The 24,245-nt window shown below is 36.9% G+C and overlaps 1 protein-coding gene across 1 annotated transcript; it reads left to right on the forward strand.

Annotated features, from left to right (window-relative positions):
• The first annotated feature begins 334 nt into the window (after positions 1-334).
• LOC131148368 (probable L-type lectin-domain containing receptor kinase S.7) lies at positions 335-4,927 on the forward strand. The gene is made up of 2 exons (XM_058098081.1): positions 335-499; positions 4,298-4,927. Exons 1-2 carry the CDS (start codon positions 335-337, stop codon positions 4,925-4,927), a joined length of 795 nt encoding a protein of 264 aa, XP_057954064.1.
• The last annotated feature ends 19,318 nt before the right edge of the window (positions 4,928-24,245 follow it).

Consider the following 24,245-nt stretch of genomic DNA (forward strand, 5'->3'; position numbering starts at 1 on the left):
AAGTCCTTATTGGATGTTAAATTGGAATTTTGGGTTTTGGCATCACAGCGTGGAGGCAAAAATCCCTTGATGGTCTTTTATGATTTTCCTGAGACGACGGTTTCAGGAAAGCCACGAAAAACCATTGACGGTTTTATTTCTAAGTGGTGAGACTGGAACTTGAAATGGGAAACTTGGACATTAAATTGGTTTGTTAGTGCAAGGGAAGTTCTTAAGGTAGCCCAAGTATTTTAGTATGAGAATCGAGTGCATTTTATAGTTTCTTAGTTAAATGGTAGTATCAAACGTGTTACGATATTGGGATTCTAAGATTAGTTTCTGTCCTATCTTCAGGATGGATCCCAACGATGGCAACACAAATGCCGGAGGAAGTAGCAATGTGGGGACTTCCAGTGAGGATGGCAGTGATTCTAATCTAGTGCTGCGTGGTATAACCCAGCAGGTCATGGCAGAGATTGCACAGAACTCTAGGGGACAGAACTGCCCACTTGCTGACCAGGTCTGCTCTATCGAGCAATTTACCTGCATGAATCACCTAACGTTTGTAGGAGGAGCTGACCTAATAGTTGCAGAGAATTAGGTTTAGGAGATCGAGGAGATACTGGAAGTCCTTCGTTGCACTGATGAACAAAAGGTCCTTTATGCGCCCTTTAAAATAACTAGGAAGGCTAAGCACTGGTGATATCAGTGAAGCTACTAGAATATCAGAGGCCAGTACCCGTAGCTCTGACTTGGAACCATTTTAAAGAAATATTCCTCGATCGATACTTTCCTGCTACCACTAGAGATGCCAAGGTGGAGGAGTTTTTGAACTTGACCCAGGGGCACTTGACTGCTCAGCAGTATGCAGCCAAATTTATTGAATTGTCCCACTTCACCCCATATATGGTTCCAAATGAGTTAAAGAAGGTGCAGAGGACTGAGAAAGGTTTGAGACAGGGGATCTACGAGTAGATAGTGGCATTTTAGGATTAGAACTTTTTAGAGTTGGCGGATAAAGTCACGGTAGTGGAGACGAGTCTACATAGTAGTGTAAGGGTACAGAATTAGAGGAAGAGGTCCTTGCCTCCTGGTTTTCAAGCAGGTACAAGTTAGGGCCCATGGAGGAGAAATAGTAACAGCGGAGGCCAAAGACAGGAGATTGGGAGTCGAGTGTATCAAGGCAATCAATTATACCTTACTTGTCCTAAATATAACAAGAAGCATGAGGGGGAATGCCGAGTTGGAACGAATACCTGTTATAGATGCTATAAACCTGGCCATATTGCACAAGACTGTTGTGGGCCATCTAACCATGCACCCACTCCTAGTCCATTTCAGGGAAATAACCAGGCACCTCGAGGCAATCATCAGAGGAATACCGCCAGGGCGTGGGTTTATTCTCTTACTTTGGGGGATGCAGAGAAGGTTGGTGACATGGTGATATGTAATGACCTGAATTTAAAATGGAATTTAAATGATAAAGAGGAAGGGAAATGGATACAGTAACAGAAGGATGAAGTTGCACGTTGGAAGGAATAACCAAGGGGGGATCATTAGGGATTCGTCGACGAAGGCTTAAGAGAATTCGTCAACGAAGACTGAATTTCATCGACAAAATTAATGAAGGATTTGTCAACGAATGACGTGGATTGTCAATGAGAAAATACCGAGAGGATGATTTTGGGGCTTTTGAATTTTGTCGACGAAGGTGAGATTTCGTCGACGAAGGCCACGGTTTAAATAGGCCTAAAGTTCATTTTTGGACGAATTTTTCTATGCAGATCCCTTCTCTCTCTCGATTTTTAGTCCCTCCTCCTTCCCTCTTCGATTTCGGGCCGAATTTCCTCCGGTTCGACGATCTAAAGCTGCCACGATGCTCCTGGGAAAGTTCTCTGCAAGTCTGCCGGAGCGGATCGTCGATGGGGCTGAAGTGGAAACCATCCGAAATCCAGGATAAGGCTTTCTATTTAATATTTGGATTTTTGGTAGTTGTAGAAAGTGATATATGCTTAGAAATACTAAACTTTAGTTCTGGGGAATGTTGTTTTCAGGGTGTTGAGTAGGGAACCTTGCGGGTGCGAGGCAGATTTTCTTAGGGGCTTTTCAAGAATCAGGTAAGGGGATAAACTAAGCTAGTATTTTATGAAAAATATGTATATTGTTCTAGTATCTGGTTTCCAGAAAATAAAAATATTTATATTTGAGTTATATATATTTGGGAAAATACTGTTGAAAATGCTCATATGTTGAATATGCGAAAAATCTGTTAAGGTGGCATGAGTATAAAATGTTATGAAATACTGTTTTCAGGAAATGTGATTATGATACGGATTTTTATAACGGAAAACCGGCGTATGGGCTGAGATTTTTATATATTTTCCAGCGTACGAGCCGTGCTATGTGTATGATTTGTCGGCGTACGGGCCGAGCTATATGTGTGATTTTCTCACGTACGGGTTGTGCTATGATTTGCTGGCGTACGGGCCGAGTTATGTGTGTGATTTGCCAGTGTACGGGCTATACTATGATTTGCCAGCGTACGGGCTGAGCTATGGATGTGATTTGCCAGCGTATGGGTTATGCTATGATTTGCTGGCGTATGGGCCGATGATTTTTCATGATATACATATATATGCAAAATGATATGATTGATCTGATAATTAATGATATGAGATATCCATGTATCACAGTTTCAGTATATGTTATATGATATCAGAACCTGATTGGCTTGGTCTAGGCTAGCACTTGCACGGTACCGTTGCTATGTGTCCATGGTCTTCGTGATCATGATATTTGTGTTAACGCTGCTGTACGAAGTGGTGTGAGATTGGATGGTCGATGTGGTTTTTAAGAAGTATGTGAGCACCCCTGGTGTACGGACCAAGTCAAACAGACCCATCGAACTTACAGACTGTACTTTTGACTTGGCAATGGTCGGCCAACCATTGTCAGGTGCCGCCTTCGAGCCACACAACCCAGTCATGTGGGGGTAATACATGACAACAACTAGCTAACCTACCAAGAATATTTTTGTGTTATTATTATTATTATATGAGATGAGAAATGTTTATGAAAATGCAGTATGTTTTACCTTTTTTTAATGATATATATGTTTTCCCAGATCTGACAAAACAGTACTGAATATGTTATGTATGGTATATATAGAACATGAAATACTCATGTTATCACACACTGGTATTAGTTTATTTCCCTTATTGAGAGGTGTCTCACCTCAAAATTTTATAAACTTTTCAGGAGCCCCTGATAGGAGAGCGAGAAAAGCCCCGCTGATCTAGTGCTACTTACCTGGCCTTTTTAAAGGGTAAGTTTTGTAGGGACCGTTAGATTTTGTGGGAAATGTCCCTAGATTTTGTTTTTGGGATATATATACTGAGATACAGAGGATATAGTGACTCTGGTATTTGTGGTAATGAGATGGATGTTTTGTATTTATAAGATTGTGTTTATATGTTTCCTGCTGCTTAGGCTTCCGTTATATGTTCTGATGCATCCCTGGTATCCACGGGTCCAAGTGGATTATGATCTGCTAAGCTGGAATATGTGATATTGAATTTATTTTATTTTAAAAAAAATTATGTGGAAATTAAGCAAGTCGTCACATGATAGGTACTATTTTTATGTTTATTCTTTAATGTTTCAATTGGTATCGCAAATTCAAAAGTTCAATAGATATCATGAATTAATGAAATTTTCAAAGAAGGGTAAAGCTGTTAGTAAATATGTTACAACACATGTATTACAAATATGAAAATTTAAATTAGTATCATGACTATTTGATTATTGAAGCACACTACACATGCCATATTGAAAAATAATAAATTGAGTGTGTACATACGCTTGATATGCATGTTTGATAGTAGGGGTGTACACGGTTCGGTTTGGTTCGGTTTTTACCAAAACCGACAACTGAACCGAACTCCTCGGTTTTCAAAATGACTGAACCGAAACCGAACCGTATACCATCGATTTATGAACAAACCAAACCGTGAACTCTACGGTTCGGTTCGGTTATTTTCGATTTTACCGAATTTTGAACTATCAAAACAAAATATGGGCTGCTTCAACAGGCCACAGCCCATTGTGAAATTATAAAATTCCTGGGCTAAGGCTTTAATAGCAAAGCCCAAAACGTAAGACCTATTGAAAGGATGATCCACATAAAATATACAGGGTGGGATACTAGTTCTCTTCCCATTTCCAACCGATGTGGGATGGGCCGATGGCTAGCATGTGGTTCCTGGCTTCCTACATATGCCTTGGCAAATCTGTACTTCCCCAGTTGCCCTCTTTGCAGTTCGTTGGTGGCCTCCCTCTCTCGCAAAAACACACACACACAGAATGTGAGCAACAAGTTATTCACAGGGACATAAAGACCAGTAATATAATGCTGGATGGAAACTTCAACGCAAGGCTTGGGGATTTTGGATTGGTGAGGCTCATGGATCATGACAAGAGCCCTGTTTTGACTCTAACTGCGGGAACAATGGGGTACCTTGCCCCAGAATATCTTCAGTATGGGAAAGCAACTGAGAAGACTGATGTTTTCAGCTACGGTGTGGTCATACTTGAAGTGACTTGTGGGAAGAGGCCAATTGAGAAAGAAATAGGTACTCAGAAAATGATCAATTTGGTTGATTGGGTCTGGAAATTGCATTCTGAGGGAAACATTATTGAAGCAGTAGATAAAAGGTTGAGTGGGGAGTTCAAGGAGGAAGAAATGAGGAAGTTGTTGCTTGTGGGTTTGAGCTATGCAAATCCAGATTGCATGGAGAGGCCTTCCATGAGGAGAGTCTTTCAGATCCTTAATGACGAGGCAGAGTCTGTGCTTGTGCCAAAGATGAAGCCAAGTCTCTCTTTCTCTTCCAGGTTGCCTTTGAGTCTAGAAGACATCATGTCGGATGGCAAAGAGTGCAAGACTTCGTAGCACCGTAGCATCTCTTATATAAAATTATACAATTATTATTTACTAATTCAGTTTTCGGTTTTTCGGTTCGGTTTTGGTCCAAAACCGAAACCGAAATTTTTTGTATTTCAAAATCGAAATCGAAACCTCAAACCGAAAAACCAAACCAAAATGTGTTTTGATTCGGTTTCGGTCCGGTTTTCGATTTTTCGGTAAATTTTGTACACCTCTATTTGATAGGCTCAAAATGTGATTTTATTTGAACTTAATCATTTTTTATATCTTACTCTTTTTGATTGATGACAAAAGGGGGAGAAGTTTTGAACAAAAATTGAGTATGATCTTGAAAATTTTGAACATGATATATGTATCAAAAGGGGGAGAAGTAATTGATATTGAATGATCATGAACTTGAACAATGTGATGAGCATGATATTGTAGGATATTGAAATTGGTATTGATATTGATCTTGAAATTACAAATATTGTTAAGATGATGCTTATTGTAAGGAGGAGTCTTTTTAAGGCTCGCTCAAATTTTTGCTCCTTGTTTCTCATCATCATAAAGGGGGAGATTGTTGGCCTTACAAGACTTAACATCGTATTTTGATGCGAACAAACAAGAAAAACTTAACATATTTGGCTGAGTAATAATATTTCAGGACTCACAAGGATCAAGCATGAAAATGCAAGGTCAAGGATCCATTGCAAGCTTATACTTCAAAGAAGGATGATCATATGAAGCTTAAAGCATGGATTTGAAGACAATATTTTAAAGCTTGAAGAATTTGAGAGAAAGATTAAAAGTATATCAAAGCTTGAAGAAAAGTAAGAGAGACAAAAGAAAGCAAAGCAAGAGAGCTTAAAGAAAAGACAAGCATGAAGACTCAAGCGTTAAGAATGTTCAAAGTCCTGTAAGTCTTTATGTAAATACTTCATATTTTAAATATCTTTTGAAATATTTTTGAAGCTCTTTTAGGGTTGAATATGGACTTAGAGACCAGTTTTTTAAAACCTTGGAAAATGTTTTTGACAAGTCACATTTACGTCTTTTAAATAACAAAAGGGTTTAAAAATAAAAAAAATGAAAGTTTTTTAGAAAATGAAACTGGTCAGCCGACTGACCAGAACACTCTAAGATTGGCCAGCCGATTGACAAACACCAAGAACAAATATAACCATTGATTAACTGCTCAACTGACTGACACTTTGAACTAGAATTAGTCAGCCAACTGACAAGACCGGCTAGCTAACAATTTTGAACGTGGTTGAGTCAACTGACTGACATTTTACATAATCTAATTTTTGGCAAACAAAAAGGCCTCACCCACCTGTCCAATCGACTGACTTTGAGAAATGAACTACCCAGTCGCCTGTCCAGCTGACTGACTCCATAGGATTTTAAATTTTGAACTTCAACGGGAAAATTCTAAAAATTAGTTTTTCAAATGTGAACGTTATAAAGACTTGGTGGACACTCCAAATAACTTGGGGAACAAGGAAACTAATCCTAAAAGGTCTATAAATACTCTCTTAACCCCAAAAAATTAATAACCAAGCAATCACTCAACATTCAAGCCTTCAACTCTCAATCTCTTACAAAGCTCGTTATTGCTCATACTCCATTTGGGAGATATCTTCTGAATTGCTACTGTTTCACAAGCATACAGTTCTAATACTGAGTTTTATCAATCACTAAAGAACCCTTGGTGATCTTTTATACTTGAGCTTCAATTCTATTTCGTATTGATATTTAAATTCTTGAAGTACATAGTGCTGAATTTGTACTAATCTGCTTTATTTTGAGAGTGTTCTTTTACGTAGTGTTTACTTCATTTCTTTGTAGTTCTTGGATGATTCGAGGTGTTTGGATCATTGACCAAGTGAGGGGTATCACTTGGAGAGGTGCAGTTCTAGCCTAATTGAAGGAGTGACCGAGTGAGGGGTATCACTTGGAGAGGCGGGCTCTAGCCTACTGAAGGAGTGCGTAATGGTGTTGTTCCACCCGAAAAGAAATTGGTTTAGTGAATCCTTTGGTGGTTTGCCAAAGGCGAGGATGTAGGCTGGGGATGAGCCAAACCTCGTAAAAACCCGGTGTCACTCTCTTTCCCTTACTCTCTTTATTTTTAGCATATATAAACTGCATGAATGATTTAATTTCATGATCATATAAACTACGAAGTTTGGAAATTAAATAAATTGAAGTTTAAATTTTTTTTGGGCTTGCGAAAACCGAAGGGAGTACGTTGGTTTATCCATACTTTGCGAAAACCGTAAGGAAGTACGTTGATTGGTTAAACACCCAAAGACTCTTTAACTAAAAGTTTATTTAAAGTCTAAGCTTTTGGAAAGAGTATTGGATTTTATATTGCACTTCATTTTGAGAAAGAAAATTCATTATTCTTAACCCTTAAGCAACCAAAAATGATATTTGTAGAGCCTTTGACCAAGTCAAATTCATCGACGAGGCGGCGCCTTCGTCGACAAACCAGCCGCTCAGCTCGTGGACAAAGCCCTGCCTTCATCGACGTACCCTATCCAGATATTTTCTTTGGTTCGCTCGGTATCTCTTCATTGATGATGCTCTGAATTTTCGTGATGAAGAGCTGAAGGGACTTCGTCAACGAGCATACCGCCCTCGTCGACAAACCCTGTTGTTATTTCCTTTTTACCCCTTTCTTATTATTTTCCTTATTTACGGGTTTGGGTTTCTACAATCTCCCCTTTTATAAAAATTTTTTCCTCAAAATTTGCTAATCAATACTAGGCATATTCTACACTTACGGCTCAGTCCTATCGAAGAGTCGATAGCCACCCATATAGCGGCTCCGACCCAAGTTTATTACATACCCTCACTTATGGCAGAGGAATACCATGGTTACAACATATAGCTTTGGGAGTTTACATTATATATACAAAAACCTCCTGAAGGTCTTACCTACTTACCAAACATACTAACATACTTACATTCACTTACCTAACTAACTCATCCGTCTATGAACAACTGAGGATACTTCTGACGTATCTCTGTTTCTAACTCCTATGAAGCTTTTTCCACGGCATGGTTCCACCACACTACTTTCACTAGCGGTATTTCCTTAGTTCGTAACTACTGAACTTTCCAATATAATATCTGTTCTGGTACCTCCTCTTATGATAAAGCATAACTGATCTCTAGAGGTTCGTAACTCAGCACTGACATGTGGAACACGTTGTGGACTCTGGATAATGTTGGGGGTAAAGCCACCCGATAAGCTATCAAAACTATCCTTTCCAGGATCTCAAAAGGCCTAATATACCAAGGACTTAGCTTCCCCTTCTTTCCGAACCTCATCACCCCTTTCATCAGAGAGATCTTCAGAAACACCATATATCCTACCTCAAATTCCAGCTCTCATCGACGAGTATCAGCATAACTATTCTACTGACCAGAGCTGCCTTGATTCTCTCCCTGATCAACTCAACCTTTGCAGAGGCCTATTGAATCAGTTCTAGACCCAGTATCTGCCGCTCACCTACCTGATCCTAGTACAAAGGAGATCGACGCCGATGACCATGCAATGCTTCATAAGGTCTCATCTCTATGCTGGTCTGATAACTGTTGTTATACGGAAACTCAACAAGGGGTAAATGTCGTATCCAACTATCACCAAAGTCTAGTACACAAGCCCACAACATATCCTCTAACGTCTAAAAAGTCCTTTTAGAGTGCTCATCCGTCTGCGGGTGAAAAGACGTACTGAATATCAGCTACAATCCCAAGGCATCTTGTATACTCTTCCAGAAACGAGACATAAAATGTGGATCTCGATCTGAAACAATAGAAATAGGGATACCATGGAGTCGTACAATCTGCCCATGCACCGTCGCAGGTAACCCCGTCACAAAATCCATCGAGATGTGCTCCCACTTCCACTTGGGGATGTCAAGTGGCTGAAGTGGTCCTGCTGGCCTCTGGTGCTCTACTTTGACCTACTGACATATTAGGCACTGCTCTATGAATCGGGCGATCTCTCTTTTCATGTTTGACCACTAGAAAGATTCCCTCAGATTCTGGTACATCTTCGTACTGCTAGGATGTACGGTGTAGAGCAAACGGTGTGCCTCCTCCAGAATGACCCGTTTAATCTCGGCATCATTCGGTACACAAACCCTGTTGTGAAATCTCAATATCTCATCACCAGAGATACTAAAATCCGACTTCAACCCACTCTGGAGTCCTTCCATAACCTCAACCAGCTTTGGATCCTCCTTCTGCACTGCTCGGATCCTCTCTTGTAAGGTCGGTTGTACCACAAAGCTAGTAAGAATAGCCTGATGATTTCCTTCCACTACCTCCAAGCCCAACCTTTCCAGGTCCACACATATTTGATGCTAAACTCCCACTGCTAAGACTGATGCATCAATTGACTTCTGACTCAGAGCATCAACTACCACATTTGGTTTTCCTGAGTGATAGCTAATAGTACATTCATAGTCCTTTATCAACTTAAGCTATCTACGCTGCCTCATGTTCAGCTCTTTCTAAGTGAAAATCTAATTAAGACTTGTGATCAGTAAAAATCTCGCACCTTTCACCATACATGCAGTGCATCCAGATTTTCAATGCAAATACTACAGCTTCCAAGTTCATATCATGTGTCAAGTAGTTCTTCACGCACTCTTTGAGTTGACGAGAAGAATAAGCAACCACCCTGCCTTGCTGCATTGGGACACAGTCGAGACCTTTCTTAGAGGCATCACTATAGATAACAAATCTGCCATCCCCAGATTAAGTGGTCAGAACTGGAGCAGTAACCAGTTGCCATTTTAGCTCCTGGAAACTTAGCTCGCACTCATCAGTCCAATCATACCTTACGTTCTTCCTCGTGAGTCGCATCAATGGACTTGCTAAACTGGAGAACCTTTCTACAAAATGACGGTAGTACCCTGTAATACCTAGAAAACTACTGACCTTCTGAACATTCTTCGGTCTCGTCCAGTCCACTATTGCCTCTATCTTACTCGGATCCATTGATACTCCTTCTTTGGAAACTATATGCCCTAGAAATACAATATGTTCCAGCTAGAACTTGCACTTCTTCAATTTAGCAAATAACTTCGTCTCCCTAAGCATTTGCAGTACCAGTCTCAGATGAACTCCATATTCTACAACACTCCTAGAATATACTAGGATGTCATTTATAAACATCATGATGAACTGGTCTAAGTATTCATGAAAGACTCGGTTAATCAAATCCATAAATGCTGCAGGTGCATTTGTCAGACCGAATGGCATAACTATGAATTCGTAATGGCTGTACTGAGTTTGGAAAGCTATTTTTGGAACATCCTCCGTTTTCACCTTCAGCTGGTGATACCCAGACCGTAGATCGATCTTAGAGAAGATCTGAGTGCCTTGAAGCTGGTCAAACAGATCATCGATCCTAGGTAACGGGTATTTGTTATTTATCGTTACCTTGTTAAGTTCTCTATAGTCGATGCACATCCTCATCGACCTGTCCTTCTTCTTCACAAATAACATTGGTGCTCCCCAAGGAGAAACACTCGGTCAAATGTACCCCTTATCTAGTAGCTCCTGAAGCTGTTCTTTCAACTCTCTCAGTTCAGTTGGAGCCATACAATACAGAGCTTTTGATATCAGCGCCATACCTGGAGCTAACTCTATACCAAACTCCACCTCACAATCTGGAGGTAATCCTGACAAGCCCCCTGGGAACACATCTAGAAACTCGCACACAACAGGAATCTCCTCCAGTTCACGTTCCCCTGCCAGCACGTCTTTCACAAATGTTATATACCCCTGGCATCCCTCTAAAAGTAATCTCCTAACCCGCAAAGATGAAAGGATCCGTGGTGTGGAGCGCGCACACAACCCTAAGAATTTGAATTCCTACTTTCCCAAAGATCTAAACACCACTTCTCTCCTATGGCAATCGATACTGGCATAACTGGTAAACAACCAATCCATACCCAAAATAATATCGAAGTCATGCATATCAAACACAATAAGACTAACTAGTAGTGCTCTCTCCTGAATTTCTACTGGAAAGTCATGGATTACCCTACTTTATACGACTACCGACCCTAAAGATGTAGCCACTACCAGTTCATAACCTAGCTGTTGAGTCTCAATTCCACACAGTTTAACAAATCCTTGGGAGATAAAGGAATGCGTTGCCCCTGAGTCAAATAGTATAACAGCTTTATTGGAAAGCATGTAAATGGTACCTGTGACAATATCTCCTGCATTCTCTGCATCACCAAGAGTTAGGGAGTACACCTTAGCCTGGGCTGTCCCCCCTTGCTGACCACCTTGTGCCTGCACACCTTCTTCACATGACTGTTGTGGAGCTCCACTGTTCATCGGTATGTGACAATCTTTCTTCTGATGTCCCATCCTACCACAATGAAAACAAGCTCTAGAGCCTGACAAACACTTCCCTAAATGAGGTCTCCCACACTTGGAGCAAGCCGGAGTAGTTGCGGTACTCTGAGAAGCACCACCACTGTTCTTCTTCTAGTAGCCCTACTTTGCCCCTCCATAAGAACTGGAAGGCGCAAGTCTCTTCTTCGGAACCTGAATCTTCTTCAAAACCTGAACCTCAAAGTCCTCTTGCAAACTGTCCTTTACTACCGTGGCTTTTTCAACCAGAGTGACAAAGTCCTACATCTTCCATATAGCAGTCTGGTTCCTAATCTCCTTCTTCAGGCCCCTTTGAAACTTCCAAGCCATCTTCGACTTGTCCGGAATCATGAAAGGAGCAAATCAAGTTAGCACCTAAAATCTGGCAGCATATTGTTGAACTGACAATTGCCCCTATTCCAGACTCATGAATTCCTCCATCTTGGCATTTTTTACCGTGGCTGGAAAATACCATTCAAAGAATAAATCTTTGAATCGAGCCCACATCAAAACCATAGGAGTAAGTCGATGCTCTTCTAGCATCTTAACTGACTTCCACCACCTCTCTGCTTCGCCTAATAGCTTGAACATCGCAAAGAATACCGTCTACTTCTCGGTGCAGTTCAGGACGTCTAGAATCTTCTCAACTTCCCCAATCCAATTCTCAGTCCGAATCGGACTAGCACTCCCCACAAAGACAGGAGGTTTCAATCATTTGAACTGGTTAATGGAGCATCCCAACTCAGCAAGGGGACAATCCTGACCCTTATTTGTCCAGACAACCTCAGCCAGAAGCTGCTGAGCGAAGTCCCATAGCACACTAGTAGAGTCACTACCAGCCTCATGGCCAGCACCCTCACTACTACTGCCCCCAACGTTGGTAGTAATATCCTTGGATTCCATCTTGAAAAGCAATTGAGAAACATCGATTAGAAGCTTAACAACCTACTTATCAGCTACTAACACGAGACCACAAAAACTCATTTCTCATAAGAACCTTCCTAGTATCGACGTACTCTAATAACCCAACATTCTCACTCTACTCGAGTTCCGCCCTTCCATTTAGAAACAAAACCGTCGATAGATTTCCGGGATTTTCTGAACCCTTCGAATGATTCAAAAAAACATAAAAGTCTGTCAATGGATAATCACCTTCACAACTTAAACTCTGGTATAGTCTAATTTACAGAACCTAGCAACCTAAGCTCTGAGCATATCCATAACCAGGCCGTGCAATTCACATCACACTTCCGGCTAGCTATGGGCTCTGATACCAAGCTGTAACTCCCCGGCCTTTTATATGGCCCCAGAGTGCTACTATACATACATAATATGTACAAATCCTGATAACATACATAACTACCTGCCCTAAACAGGGACATACAGGTATTTCGTAAAGATCTGTACTCACATACATTGCAGAAAATATAAACATTCATATGGATTCTAATAGACATACTAGAGCATCTAAATGTTCCTTGCATACATTCAATCGTACATAAAACATAAACTATATTACATTCCCATAAACCTACCAGGCTAACAACCCAATACTTATACAGAATCTTACGTGTTGAATCAGGTGTAATCCTAAGAGGGGGTGAATTGGGTATTTAAAAATTCTCTTGCACTAATTCACGGATTAAAATCTTCTTATATATTTACCAATAAATTCGTGTTACTCAATTAATTTTGTGCAAGACTAACCAACTTATGCATGTAATATAAATAATTTAAATGCAGTGCTGAAAATAAAGAGTAAAGGGAAGAGAGAAGACAAACACAGTTTTACGAGATTCAGCCAACTTGGCCTACGTCCTCGCCTTGAGCAACCACTCAAGGATTCACTAAAACCTTGCTCCTTAAAGTGGGACGGAGCTTCCCTTACAATCCACTGCTTATAAGAGGCACAACTTCCTCCTACTCCGCTGCTTACAAGAGATACAGCTCTCTCCTCTCACACACCGGTTCACACACCGAACCGTGTATACAATAGAATCTGAAAATCAACACTCAAAACAATGCTTCTAACAAAAGCTGGTGAGTACAATTCAAAATCCTAATACATTAACATATGATATAACTTGAAGCTCATGAATGTATGAAAACGATACAATCGTTTTATGTATGATATGCTTCAACACACAAATCCCTATTTAACCAAAACTCTTGAGTATAGATATATTCAAAATGTTTTGGAGTCAATCTTGAATACACACTCAATCAAAATCACAAGGTTTTATTTCAAGTATTCAATGACAAATTGAGTATGTTAATTTTCAGAAGATATCCCTCAATTAAATGTATAGTTACAAGTACCAAGGATATTTAATCAAGCTTTAATATATCTAAAATATAAATTCTTTAGAAAACACCCACTTGAATCAAAAAATCAATCAACCAAGTTAAATAAGGTTTCTAAAGTAATGATCTTTTCAAAACTCAATTTTTATATGAATATGCACACTCAAGATCAAAACTTCTTTAATGATAGTCAAGAGCACTTGATAAGATAAGATGAGATGTTCTTAAGAATAATAACTTGAAAGATCAAACCTCAATACTAGATTGAAGTACAGTTGAGTAAACAAGTTTCCTTTGAGAATCTGAGTTGATTTGCTAAAGCTTGAAGATTAGAGATAGAAGAGTAGACAATCATATAACACTAGGAGTAGATTTTCAACGTTCTTGCAATAAGGTGTGTTCTTCTCTTTCATGTGTGTCTAACCTCTTTTTTGGGGTTTAGATATTCAAAATATATAGTATATTACCCTTAGGATTGATCTCAACCGTTGAATCAATGAAATAGCTCGCGAGTCCTTTTAATAAAAATATGATTTTTAGACTTTCCCGCGACTTCAGGCAACCGAAGTGGGGTTCAGGCTCTTGAAGTGACAACTTGAGGCGCCTGATGTTCCAGGGTCAGGCAACCGAAGTACCTCTTCCAAATTCTGTTTTCCCATTTAATTCTTCAGGCTACCGAACTTAATCTTCAGGCAACCGAAGAAATTCTTCAGGCGCCTGAGGTTGAGTTCAGGCTACCGAAGTCCCCTTTTTCTCAATTATTCATTTCCAATTTCAAATTCTGCTTTTCTTCTTTGCTTTGGTCTTTTATAAAATAAGTTTTCCATGATTTTAAAAAACCTTTCTAAGCCCATGTAAGTTCCCTAATGGTGTACATGAAATGCATGAATCCTAACAATCATTCTAAGTTATGTTGAGCCTCAAATTAAATCATACGAAAATGTAAGTACATGAGTTCTAAATACCCATTCCCAAGATATTCTTGAACTTTGCTGCTTGCATCTTGATTCTCGTACTCTTTAAGTTCCATGGTGCTTTCCAAGACTTGTAAGCTTTACTTAAAGGCTTCCATAACTCGTTATCTTTCCGTGCATGCTTAGTGTAAGTCCTGTTCACAAACTCAATACACGGATCAAATACCAAGTGATTTTTCATTATCAAAACAAGATTTGACTCATAGAGTCAACATTACGCTAACTAACAGAACCCTATGCTCCACAGCCTCTCTAGACAACTAGGACCGATTTCTTATAACTGCTGAAAATAAGGTTGTAACATTGGGGTGAGACACTTTTCAGTGAGGAGGAAGAAATTACGTAAGTGTGTCATTGTACAGTTATAATCTTTTTTGAAAACAGTTACCCTAGATTGCACGTTCTCAATACTGTAATGTATATATAGTACATATATAATTCCCTGATAATATGAAACCCGACATCGTTACAAATGAGAGTTCCCAAGGTTAGGGTAGGTGTTGGCCTCAGACTTATAATTCTTATTTTGATCATAAAAAATCAATGATATGCTTAATATGTTTTAAATAAAAGTTTTTCAGGAAAGTAACAAAGCTCAAGTGCATAAGGAAGTTTATAAATTACAAAGAATCCTTGAAGAACACAAAGGAAAGCTTATGGATTATAAAAGAGCTTGAAGGACAAAGTTATATTGAGAAAAGCTCAAAGGAAAGATTGAAATCACAAAGATGATGGAAGAACAAGATTGAAGACTAAAAGAATTATATTTTTAAGATATTCTAAATGTAAGTACTTCAAAGTTAATCTCAAATATAAAGTGGTTTGAAGCTCAAAAAATTTCAAAAATATGTTTTTATATATATACTCTAAAGAATATTTTTTTTAAATCAATAAAAAGAAAGGGTTTAAGAAAAGAAAAAATTTTTGAAATAATGAAGGGTCAAGCGACCGCCACATTAAGAAAATGGTTTTTCATAAAGTCAGTAGCAAGACAGGCGACTGCCTAAACTGTCAAGTGCTTGCGTGAACAAGCCAGGTGACTACCTTGGTTTTGGCAAACGACTACCAGCATTCTGTGTTGAGAGAGTGCTTTGTGACAGGCAACTGCCACTCGAACATTGGCATTAATTCTCTCAACGGGAAGATTTTTTAAACCACGTTTTTGAACATATTTATTTCAAAATATTTGGAAATGATTTCTAGGAATCTTTGGGAGTAATGGATGGCTTCTAAAAACATCTATAAATAGTCAAAAGCTTCAAAGGTTTAAAAAATTATTATTATTGAGGAAATATTGAAAGGTTTTTGAAATTAAGCAATTCTCAAAAGTTTTCAGATCCAGAAATCTTCAAAGTTTTTTTGATCAAACAACTTTTCAAAGGTTTTTAGATCAAGCGATCTTCAAGTATTCAAATTTCTCAAAGGATCTAAAACTCTCTTGTGCTTAAAATTCTGATCTACTATTGATTTATACTTTGAAGCTAAGCTTTTAAAAAAAATCAGAATCTTTCATTTTCTTTGAAAAATTATTTGGTAATTCATACTACATATTGAGCTTCAAATTTCTTATATTTGAATTACCTTAGAGTATAAGTGAGCTGATCATTGTACTAATTTACTCTATTGTGAGAGTTTTCTTTTGTATACAAAATTTCTTTATCATCATTCTTAGACGATTCAGAGTTGTTGAGTCGTTGGACCATACAAGGGATTGTTGTTTGGAGAGGCGGGCTCTAGCCTAACAGAAGGAGTGGTTGTAAGTAGGTGTTGTTCCACCAGGTAACGGAACTAATATAGTGGAATCATTTGGTGTTTTGCCAAAGGCGAGGACGTAGGCTGTGTTGAAATCGAACCTCATAAAAATCTTGTGTTTTTCTCTCTGCTTCACTTACGATTGTTGTATGATTTAAAAGTGCAGGTTGCAAGTTCTTAAGTGAGAAAGAAATAAAGGTACTTGATATTTAGAAAGTACATTTTGATTAATCATTTTACGGAAACCCAAAAAGGGAGTACGTTGATTAATCTGCGGAAATCTTGATCAAGTAAAATGCATACTAAGAGTCTATAAGGAAATCAACAAAAGCTCTAATATTCTTGGTTGAGTGATTGAATTATCTTGATTTCATTATTTGACTTGTGAATTTAAATTTCAGTATTTTTAAGTGTGGCTATTGTTTATGTATCTTGTTTCTGGGTAATTAATAACAAGAACTTAAAAATCATTAAACTATAAAAAGAATCCAATTCACCCCCACTTTTGGGAAGTTATTCCTCATTTCAATTGGTATCAGAGCCTAGTTATAGAAATTCCTAACAAGAAATTATAAAAAGATCTAATGGCAAACATTGGAGTAGCACCCTTTGGTGAAGGACAATCTTCAACCCACCCACCAATCTTTTGTGGACACAATTACACTTTTTGGAGAAAAAAAAAAAGAATGAAAATATATCTCCAACACATGGATTGGAAAGCTTGAGAAGTTGTTATGGATGGAAATCTTATCCCAACTAAGTTAGTTGATGGAACACATATTCCAAAAGAAAAGAAGGACATGACCGACTTAGATTATAAAATGCTTCAAATAAATGCAAGTGCTATAAATGTGTTATATTGTGCATTAGATGCTAATGAGTTTAATTGAGTCATAACCTGCAAAACAGCCAAGGAGATTTGGGATAAACTAGAAGTAACTTATGAAGGAACAGTTGATGTTAGAGACAGTAGGATAGACATGCTAACAAGTGAATACGAAGCATTCAAAATGAATTCTAATGAAAAAATATCAAGCATGTACACCAGATTTACCAACATAATAAACTCTTTAAGTGTCTTAGGAAAAACTTATACTACATATGAAATGATCAAAAAAATTCTAAGAGGTCTACCCTCTATTTGGGAACCAAAGGCCACAGCTATCACAGAAGGTAGAAACCTTAAGACTACTTCGTTGGATGAACTTATAAGTTCACTTCTTACATATGAAATGGCATTGAAAGAAATGAATCCTGAACCAAAGCATAAAAGATCCATAGCTCTAAAAGCATCTAGCCATAGCACTAGTGAAGAAGAAAGCGAAATAAGTGACTTAGATCAAGATGAATTGGCATTCATTACTAAGAGACTAGGAAAATTCTATAGAAGAAATAAGAGGTTTCCTAGAAAATTCTATAAAAAGAAAACTGAAAAAGGAGATACAAGGAGGAAAGAAAATAAAGGTAAGAATGAACTACCAATCTGTTATCATTGCAAAAAGCCAGGACATATTAAACCAGAGTGTCGATTATTCAAGAAGGACAGGAAGAAAAAGAAGGAAGCAATGAAAGCTACTTGGGACGATTCAAGCTCCAGTGAAATTGAAACTGAATCAAGTAAACAAGAGAGGGCAAATATATGCTTCATGGCAAACGATGAAGAGGTAAATTCTTATTACTCTTCAACAGAATCTCAAAATGTGTCTTGTGATGAGTCTTGTGATAGTTTGCCTTCTTACAAGGAATTACAAACTGAATTATTTTCACTACATAAAAGATTTATAAAAGTGTCTAAAAGAAATATAACTTTGAAAGATCCGAATCAAGAACTAGTAAAGCAACTAGAATCATTCAAAGTTATTGAAGAAGAAAGAAATACTTATATTAAGAACCTGGGAGAAGAAATAAAACAAGAATTAGATAAAACTCATAAAAATGGTTTGAATAAGAAAGAGTTAGAAATAAATGAACTCAAAAATATAGTTGAGGATAAAGAAAAGATTATCTATAACTTACTAAAGGTAAAGAAAACTTTGAAAAGATGATTGGACAACAAAGGCTTTATGGAAACAAGGAAGGAATAGGCTACAACGGTAAAACAAATAAAAGGAACAAAAAGTTATACATGGGATATTTTGTTAAGGAAGCTAATTTTATGCTAGTTCTTCATCGAATAACAAACATGAACACATCACTTGCTATATGTGTAAGACTAAAGGTCATGTGATGTTCAATTGCCCATTAGAGAAAAAATATGTTAAAGTTCAAGGAGAATGGAAAACAAATAGTGGAACCAACAATAAAACAATGAAAGTCAAAAGAATTTGGGTTCCAAAAACTAACACATAATGTCCCTCATTATAGGTTTGCCTTAGGACAACAACGACAACGGACAAATGGTACTTGGACAGCAGATGCTCAAGGCATATGACCGGTGACAAGACCAAGTTCACTACCTTAAAACAAAAGGATGGAGGAAACGTCACCTTCGGCGACAATGCCAAAGGTAAAATTGTTGGTATCGGTAAAATTGGTAAATAATCTTCACTCACTATAGATAATATGCTATTAGTAAAAGGACTAAAACATAATCTTTTAAGTATTAGTCAATTAAGTGATAAAGGGTTCGAAGTAATGTTCATGAAAGAAAAATGTGTTATCCAGAATCCCAAAAATGAAGAAACCTTGTTTATGACTCATAGAATAAATAATGTTTACTGTATAAATCTTGAGAAAATAGCAAATCAAAACATAACTTGTTTAACAGCTATGAATGAAGTAAGTTGGTTATGACATAGGAAATTAGGACATGCTAGCATGGACCTACTATCTAAACTATCTAAGAAAAATCTTGTAAAAGGATTACTAAATATTAAGTACATAAAAGACAAGATGTGTGATGCATGTCAAAAGGGAAAACAAGTAAAAACAAGTTTTAAAAAGAAAAAATTCATATCTACCAAAAGACCCCTAGAACTCCTACACTTAGACTTGTTTGGTCCAACCAGAACCTTAAGCTTAGGTGGAAAACAATATGTTTTTGTAATAGTAGATGATTTTTCAAGATTTACTTGGGTAATCTTTTTAGCAAACAAAATGAAGCTTGTAACCAATTAATAACCTTATGCAAGAAACTACAAAATGAGAAAGGCTATAATGTAACAAGCTTTAGAAGTGATCAAGGAAGAGAATTTAAAAATAAGGAAGTTGATAAATTTTGTAATGAACATGGAATAACTCACAATTTTTCAGCGCCTAGAACTCCACAACAAAATGGAGTTGTTGAAAGGAAGAATAGAACTTTGCAAGAAATGGTAAGACCAATGCCCAATGAAAACAATCTACCCAAATATTGTTGGACAGAAGCTGTAAATACAACATGTTACATTGTAAATAGGGTATCAATAAGATTAAAAATAAATAAAACACCATATGAACTTTGAAAAGATAGAAAACCAAACATATCCTACTTTCATGTATTCGGTTGTAAATGCTTTATATTAAATACTAAAGATGATCTAGGAAAATTTGATGCAAAGTCAAATGAAGGTATTTTCTTAGGTTATTCTACAAATAATAAAGTTTATAGGATTTATAATAAAAGAACTTCTACAATTATGGAATCAATTCATATAACTTTTGATGAATCAAATCATTATAACATTAAAGATATGAATGATGAAAAAGAAGTTACTTCACAAAAGGAAGAAGTTCTTGAAATAAAAGAAGAAAAGAACAATGATGCATTAAATGAAAACCTTTCAGAGAAACTGAAACTTCCTAAAGAGTGGAAATATGACAAAAATCACCCAAAAGAACAAATTCTTGGTGAAACATCAAAAGGAATAACCACTAGAGCCTCATTAAAAAATATTTGCAATCATTATGCTTTCTTATCCCAAGATGAACCAAAAAATATTGAAGATGTCTTAAATGATGATTCTTGGATTATAGTTATGTAAGAGGAATTAAATCAATTTGAAAGAAGTCAAGTATGGGAACAAATACCAAAACCCAAAGATAAATCAATTATAGGAACTAAATGGGTGTTTAGAAATAAAAAGGATGATAATGGAGTTGTTGTAAGAAATAAAACTAGGTAAGTGGCACAAGGATATAATCAAGAAGAAGGAATTGATTATGATGAAACTTTTGCACCTGTGGCAAGGATGGAAGCTATTAGGATGCTTTTAGCCTATGCAGCCCATAAGGATTTTAAATTATATCAAATGGATGTAAAGAGTGCATTTTTAAATGAATATATAAATGAAAAAGTATATGTCAAACAACCTCCAAGGTTTGAAAATTCTAAAAATCCAAACCATGTATTCAAATTAACAAAAACTCTTTATGGTTTGAAACAAGCTCCAAGAGCTTGGTATGAGAGGTTAAGTAAATTCTTACTTAAAAATGAATTTACAAGAGGAAAAGTTGATAGTACCTTATTCATTAAAACTAAAAACAAAGATATGTTATTAGTTCAAATATATGTGGATGATATTATATTTGGAGCTACAAATAAAGATCTATGTTGCCACATGTATGCAAAAAGAGTTTGAGATGAGTATGATGAGAGAACTAAATTACTTTCTTGGATTACAAATCAAACAAGTAAAAAATGGAACTTTCATAAATCAAACTAAATACATTAAAGACATGTTAAAAAAGTTTGGAACTCCTATGAGTACTTCAACTAGTCTTGAAAAAGATGAAAAAGGGAAACAAGTTAATACTAAACATTATCGACGAATGATAGGAAGCTTACTTTATTTAACAGCAAGTAGACTGGATATTATGTTTAGTGTATATATGTGTACAAGATTTCAGTCAGCTCTTAAGGAATCACACCAAATAGCAGTCAAAAGAATCCTTAGGTATCTATTAGGCACACCTGAACTAGGATTATGGTATCCAAAGGAATCTGAATTTGAAATGATTAGTTATTCAGATGCAGACTTTGTTGGATGTAAAATAGATAAAAAAAAGTACAAGTGGAACATGTCATTTTCTAGGATACTCTTTAGTTTCATGGTCTTCAAAGAAACAAAACTCTGTAGCATTATCCATAGCAGAAGCAGAATACATTGCTGTAGGAAGTTGTTGTGCTCAAACATTGTATATGAAACAACAACTAAATGATTTTCAAATACAATATCAAACTATCCCTATCAAATGTGACAATACAAGTGCTATTAATATTTCAAAAAATCTAGTATCTCACTCAAGAACAAAACACATCGACATAAGACATCATTTCTTGAGAGATCATGTACAAAACGAAGATATGGTACTAGAATTTGTAAATACACATGATCAATTAGCAGATATTTTCACAAAACCTTTATCGGAAGAGAGATTCATATTTATAAGAAAAGAATTGGGCATGCTTCATAGTCGTGAAGTAAGTTAAACATTGTTCTGTTTGGCAGGCGACTGCCTAGCTACTGTCTTTTAAAATTCCACATAGACAGGCGCCTACCACATTCAAGCAGGCGATCGCCTTGCAGCGGATAGGGTTTAAAACCCTATTTTAAGTCATTTTTAAAACCCACCAGGCGCCTGAGCATTTATTTTTCTCTCTGAAATCTTTTGTCTCTATCACTTTCCATACACAAATCTTGCTCAAAGCATCTTGAAACCAAGTATCTAATCCTTCCTACTCACCAAATCCCGAACTTAACTTAGGGTTTCCTTTTTTTCCTTCTCCATACAAATATGCCTCAATCCAAATCCGTTGGTGTCAAGGGATCCTCATCTTCAACAAGGATCAATAACGATGAGGTGGAGAAATGGTTTGTCACTCCACACGCTAAGCACCTTTACCGAAATCAAATTGCTTCAGCTGAACCGATTTTAGGTAAGGTTCTTGACATAACGTTCTTTAATTCAGATTTCCCCGAAATCATAGAACTTTTCAAGAACATTGGATGGGATAAGTTTATTACCTACCAAGCTAAAGGTTATTATCCCAATGTTGTACGGATTTTTTATGCAAACATGGAGCGATGTGATAATGGAATAAAAACAAATTTGCTTGGGCAAAACATCCATTTAACTTCAATATCCTTGGGAAAGATTCTTCGAATTAAGCTAGGGGATTTTGAGGTTCATATTATTGAGAAGCAATGGATTATGGCTCAAGGTTTTACTCCACAAGAGTTTTTGCCTCTGGGTCATGACTGAAATTCCTATTAACTTTGGGCATCCTCCACTTTATAAGTAGCTTAGTCTGAAAGCCCTAATTCTACACAAGCTCATTACAAACAACATTTTACCACGATTTGGTTCTCATAATCACATTTCGTTTCTAGATTGTTTTGTAATGTGGTGCATTCTCAAAGGAAAGAAGATGGATCTTCCAAGTTTGATCATCCAGTGGATTATCATGAAAGTCAATGCTCCCTGTATTGTTCTACCATATGCTAGAATGTTGAATATGGTTTTTGCTCATTTTAATGTTTTAACACCATCATTCAACTTCACTAGCAAGACTTATTATGATATCTTTTCTGATACCGTTCTCAAACGGATGGGCTACAAGAATTCTCCTCAAGGGTGGTTTCATAAAGGACATAGAAATGTATCATCTGCACCACCACCTTCTTCATCTTCCATCCAAACACCTACATGGTTTGTTCCATTTTTTAACCATTATATGACATTCAGTGATGGTATGAAATCTGGCCTTGGTACTCTGTAAGAGAAGGTTACATCCATAGAAACTCTTTGTTTATATTTTGATAAGTGAGTTGAAAAGATTGAGCAACAGTTGGCCAATTCTTCTAAAGGAAAATCTCCTATGAGTATCAGTTCTGCTACATCCAGTGAGGATAAATCTGGTGGCCAAGAGGAAGGAGATGATGAAAGTGAACAAGAGGAAGGAAATAATGAATCAGGAGAACAAGAAGAAGGAGATGATGAAAGTGACTCTATGGAGGCTTCTGACTGATGTGCTCTTATCTATAAGATATTTATTACTTTTATGTGCTTTTATGTATTCAAGCTTTATCGAATAGTCTATTTTTGGTATTCTAAAACTAGTACTTTGACTTGCAGCATTTCTCTGTTTTGTATCTCTTTCTCTTTTTTGATTGATGTCCAAAGGGGGAGAAATGTTTAAGAGGAAGTTGTGAGTGCAAAAATATGATATACTTATGGTTTGTAAACCTTTATTATGGTTTGTGAATTTTAATGGATGGATGGATTTTCTTTGTACTTGTATGTATGTTCTTTGCACTTATATGTATGGTTTATTCAAGGATTATCTTATGGACTTATATGCATGAATCATGCCTATAAATACATCATGCTTATTGATAGGGGGAGCCATGAGTTTTAAAATATTATTTTTGCTCTCGATTTGTCATCATCAAAAAGGGGGAGATTGTTGGCCTAAGGCTTACAATTCTTATTTTGATGATAACAAATCAATGATATGCTTAATATGCTTTAAATAAAAGTTTTTCAGGAAAGTAACAAAGCTCAAGTGCATATGGAAGTTTATGGATTACAAAGAATCATTGAAGAACACAAAGGAAAGATTGAAATCACAAAGATGATGGAAAAACAAGATTGAAGACTAAAAGAATTATATTTGTAAGATATTCTAAATGTAAGTACTTCAAAGTTAATCTCAAATATAAAGTGGTTTAAGCTCATAAAAATTCAAAAATATGTTTATATATATATATACTTTAAAGAATATTTTTTTAAATCAATAAAAAGAAAGGGTTTAAGAAAAGAAAACTTTTTAAAATAATGAAGGGCCAGGCGACTGCCATGATGAGGCAGGCGACTGCCATGATGAGGCAGGCGACTGCCACATTAAGAAAATGGTTTTTCATAAAGTCAGTAGCTAGACAGGCGACTGCCTAAACTGCCAGGCACCTACGTGAACAAGCCAG

This window comes from Malania oleifera, chromosome 2 (genome assembly GCF_029873635.1).
Source record: "Malania oleifera isolate guangnan ecotype guangnan chromosome 2, ASM2987363v1, whole genome shotgun sequence".
Lineage (NCBI taxonomy): Eukaryota > Viridiplantae > Streptophyta > Magnoliopsida > Santalales > Ximeniaceae > Malania > Malania oleifera.

Bases quoted from the DNA above. Each gene is read 5' to 3' on its own strand.
- LOC131148368 (XM_058098081.1), top strand. From the start codon at position 335: ATGGATCCCAACGATGGCAACACAAATGCCGGAGGAAGTAGCAATGTG. The intron at 500-4,297 runs GTCTGCTCTATC...CCCTCTTTGCAG, and splicing joins ACTGCCCACTTGCTGACCAG to TTCGTTGGTGGCCTCCCTCT.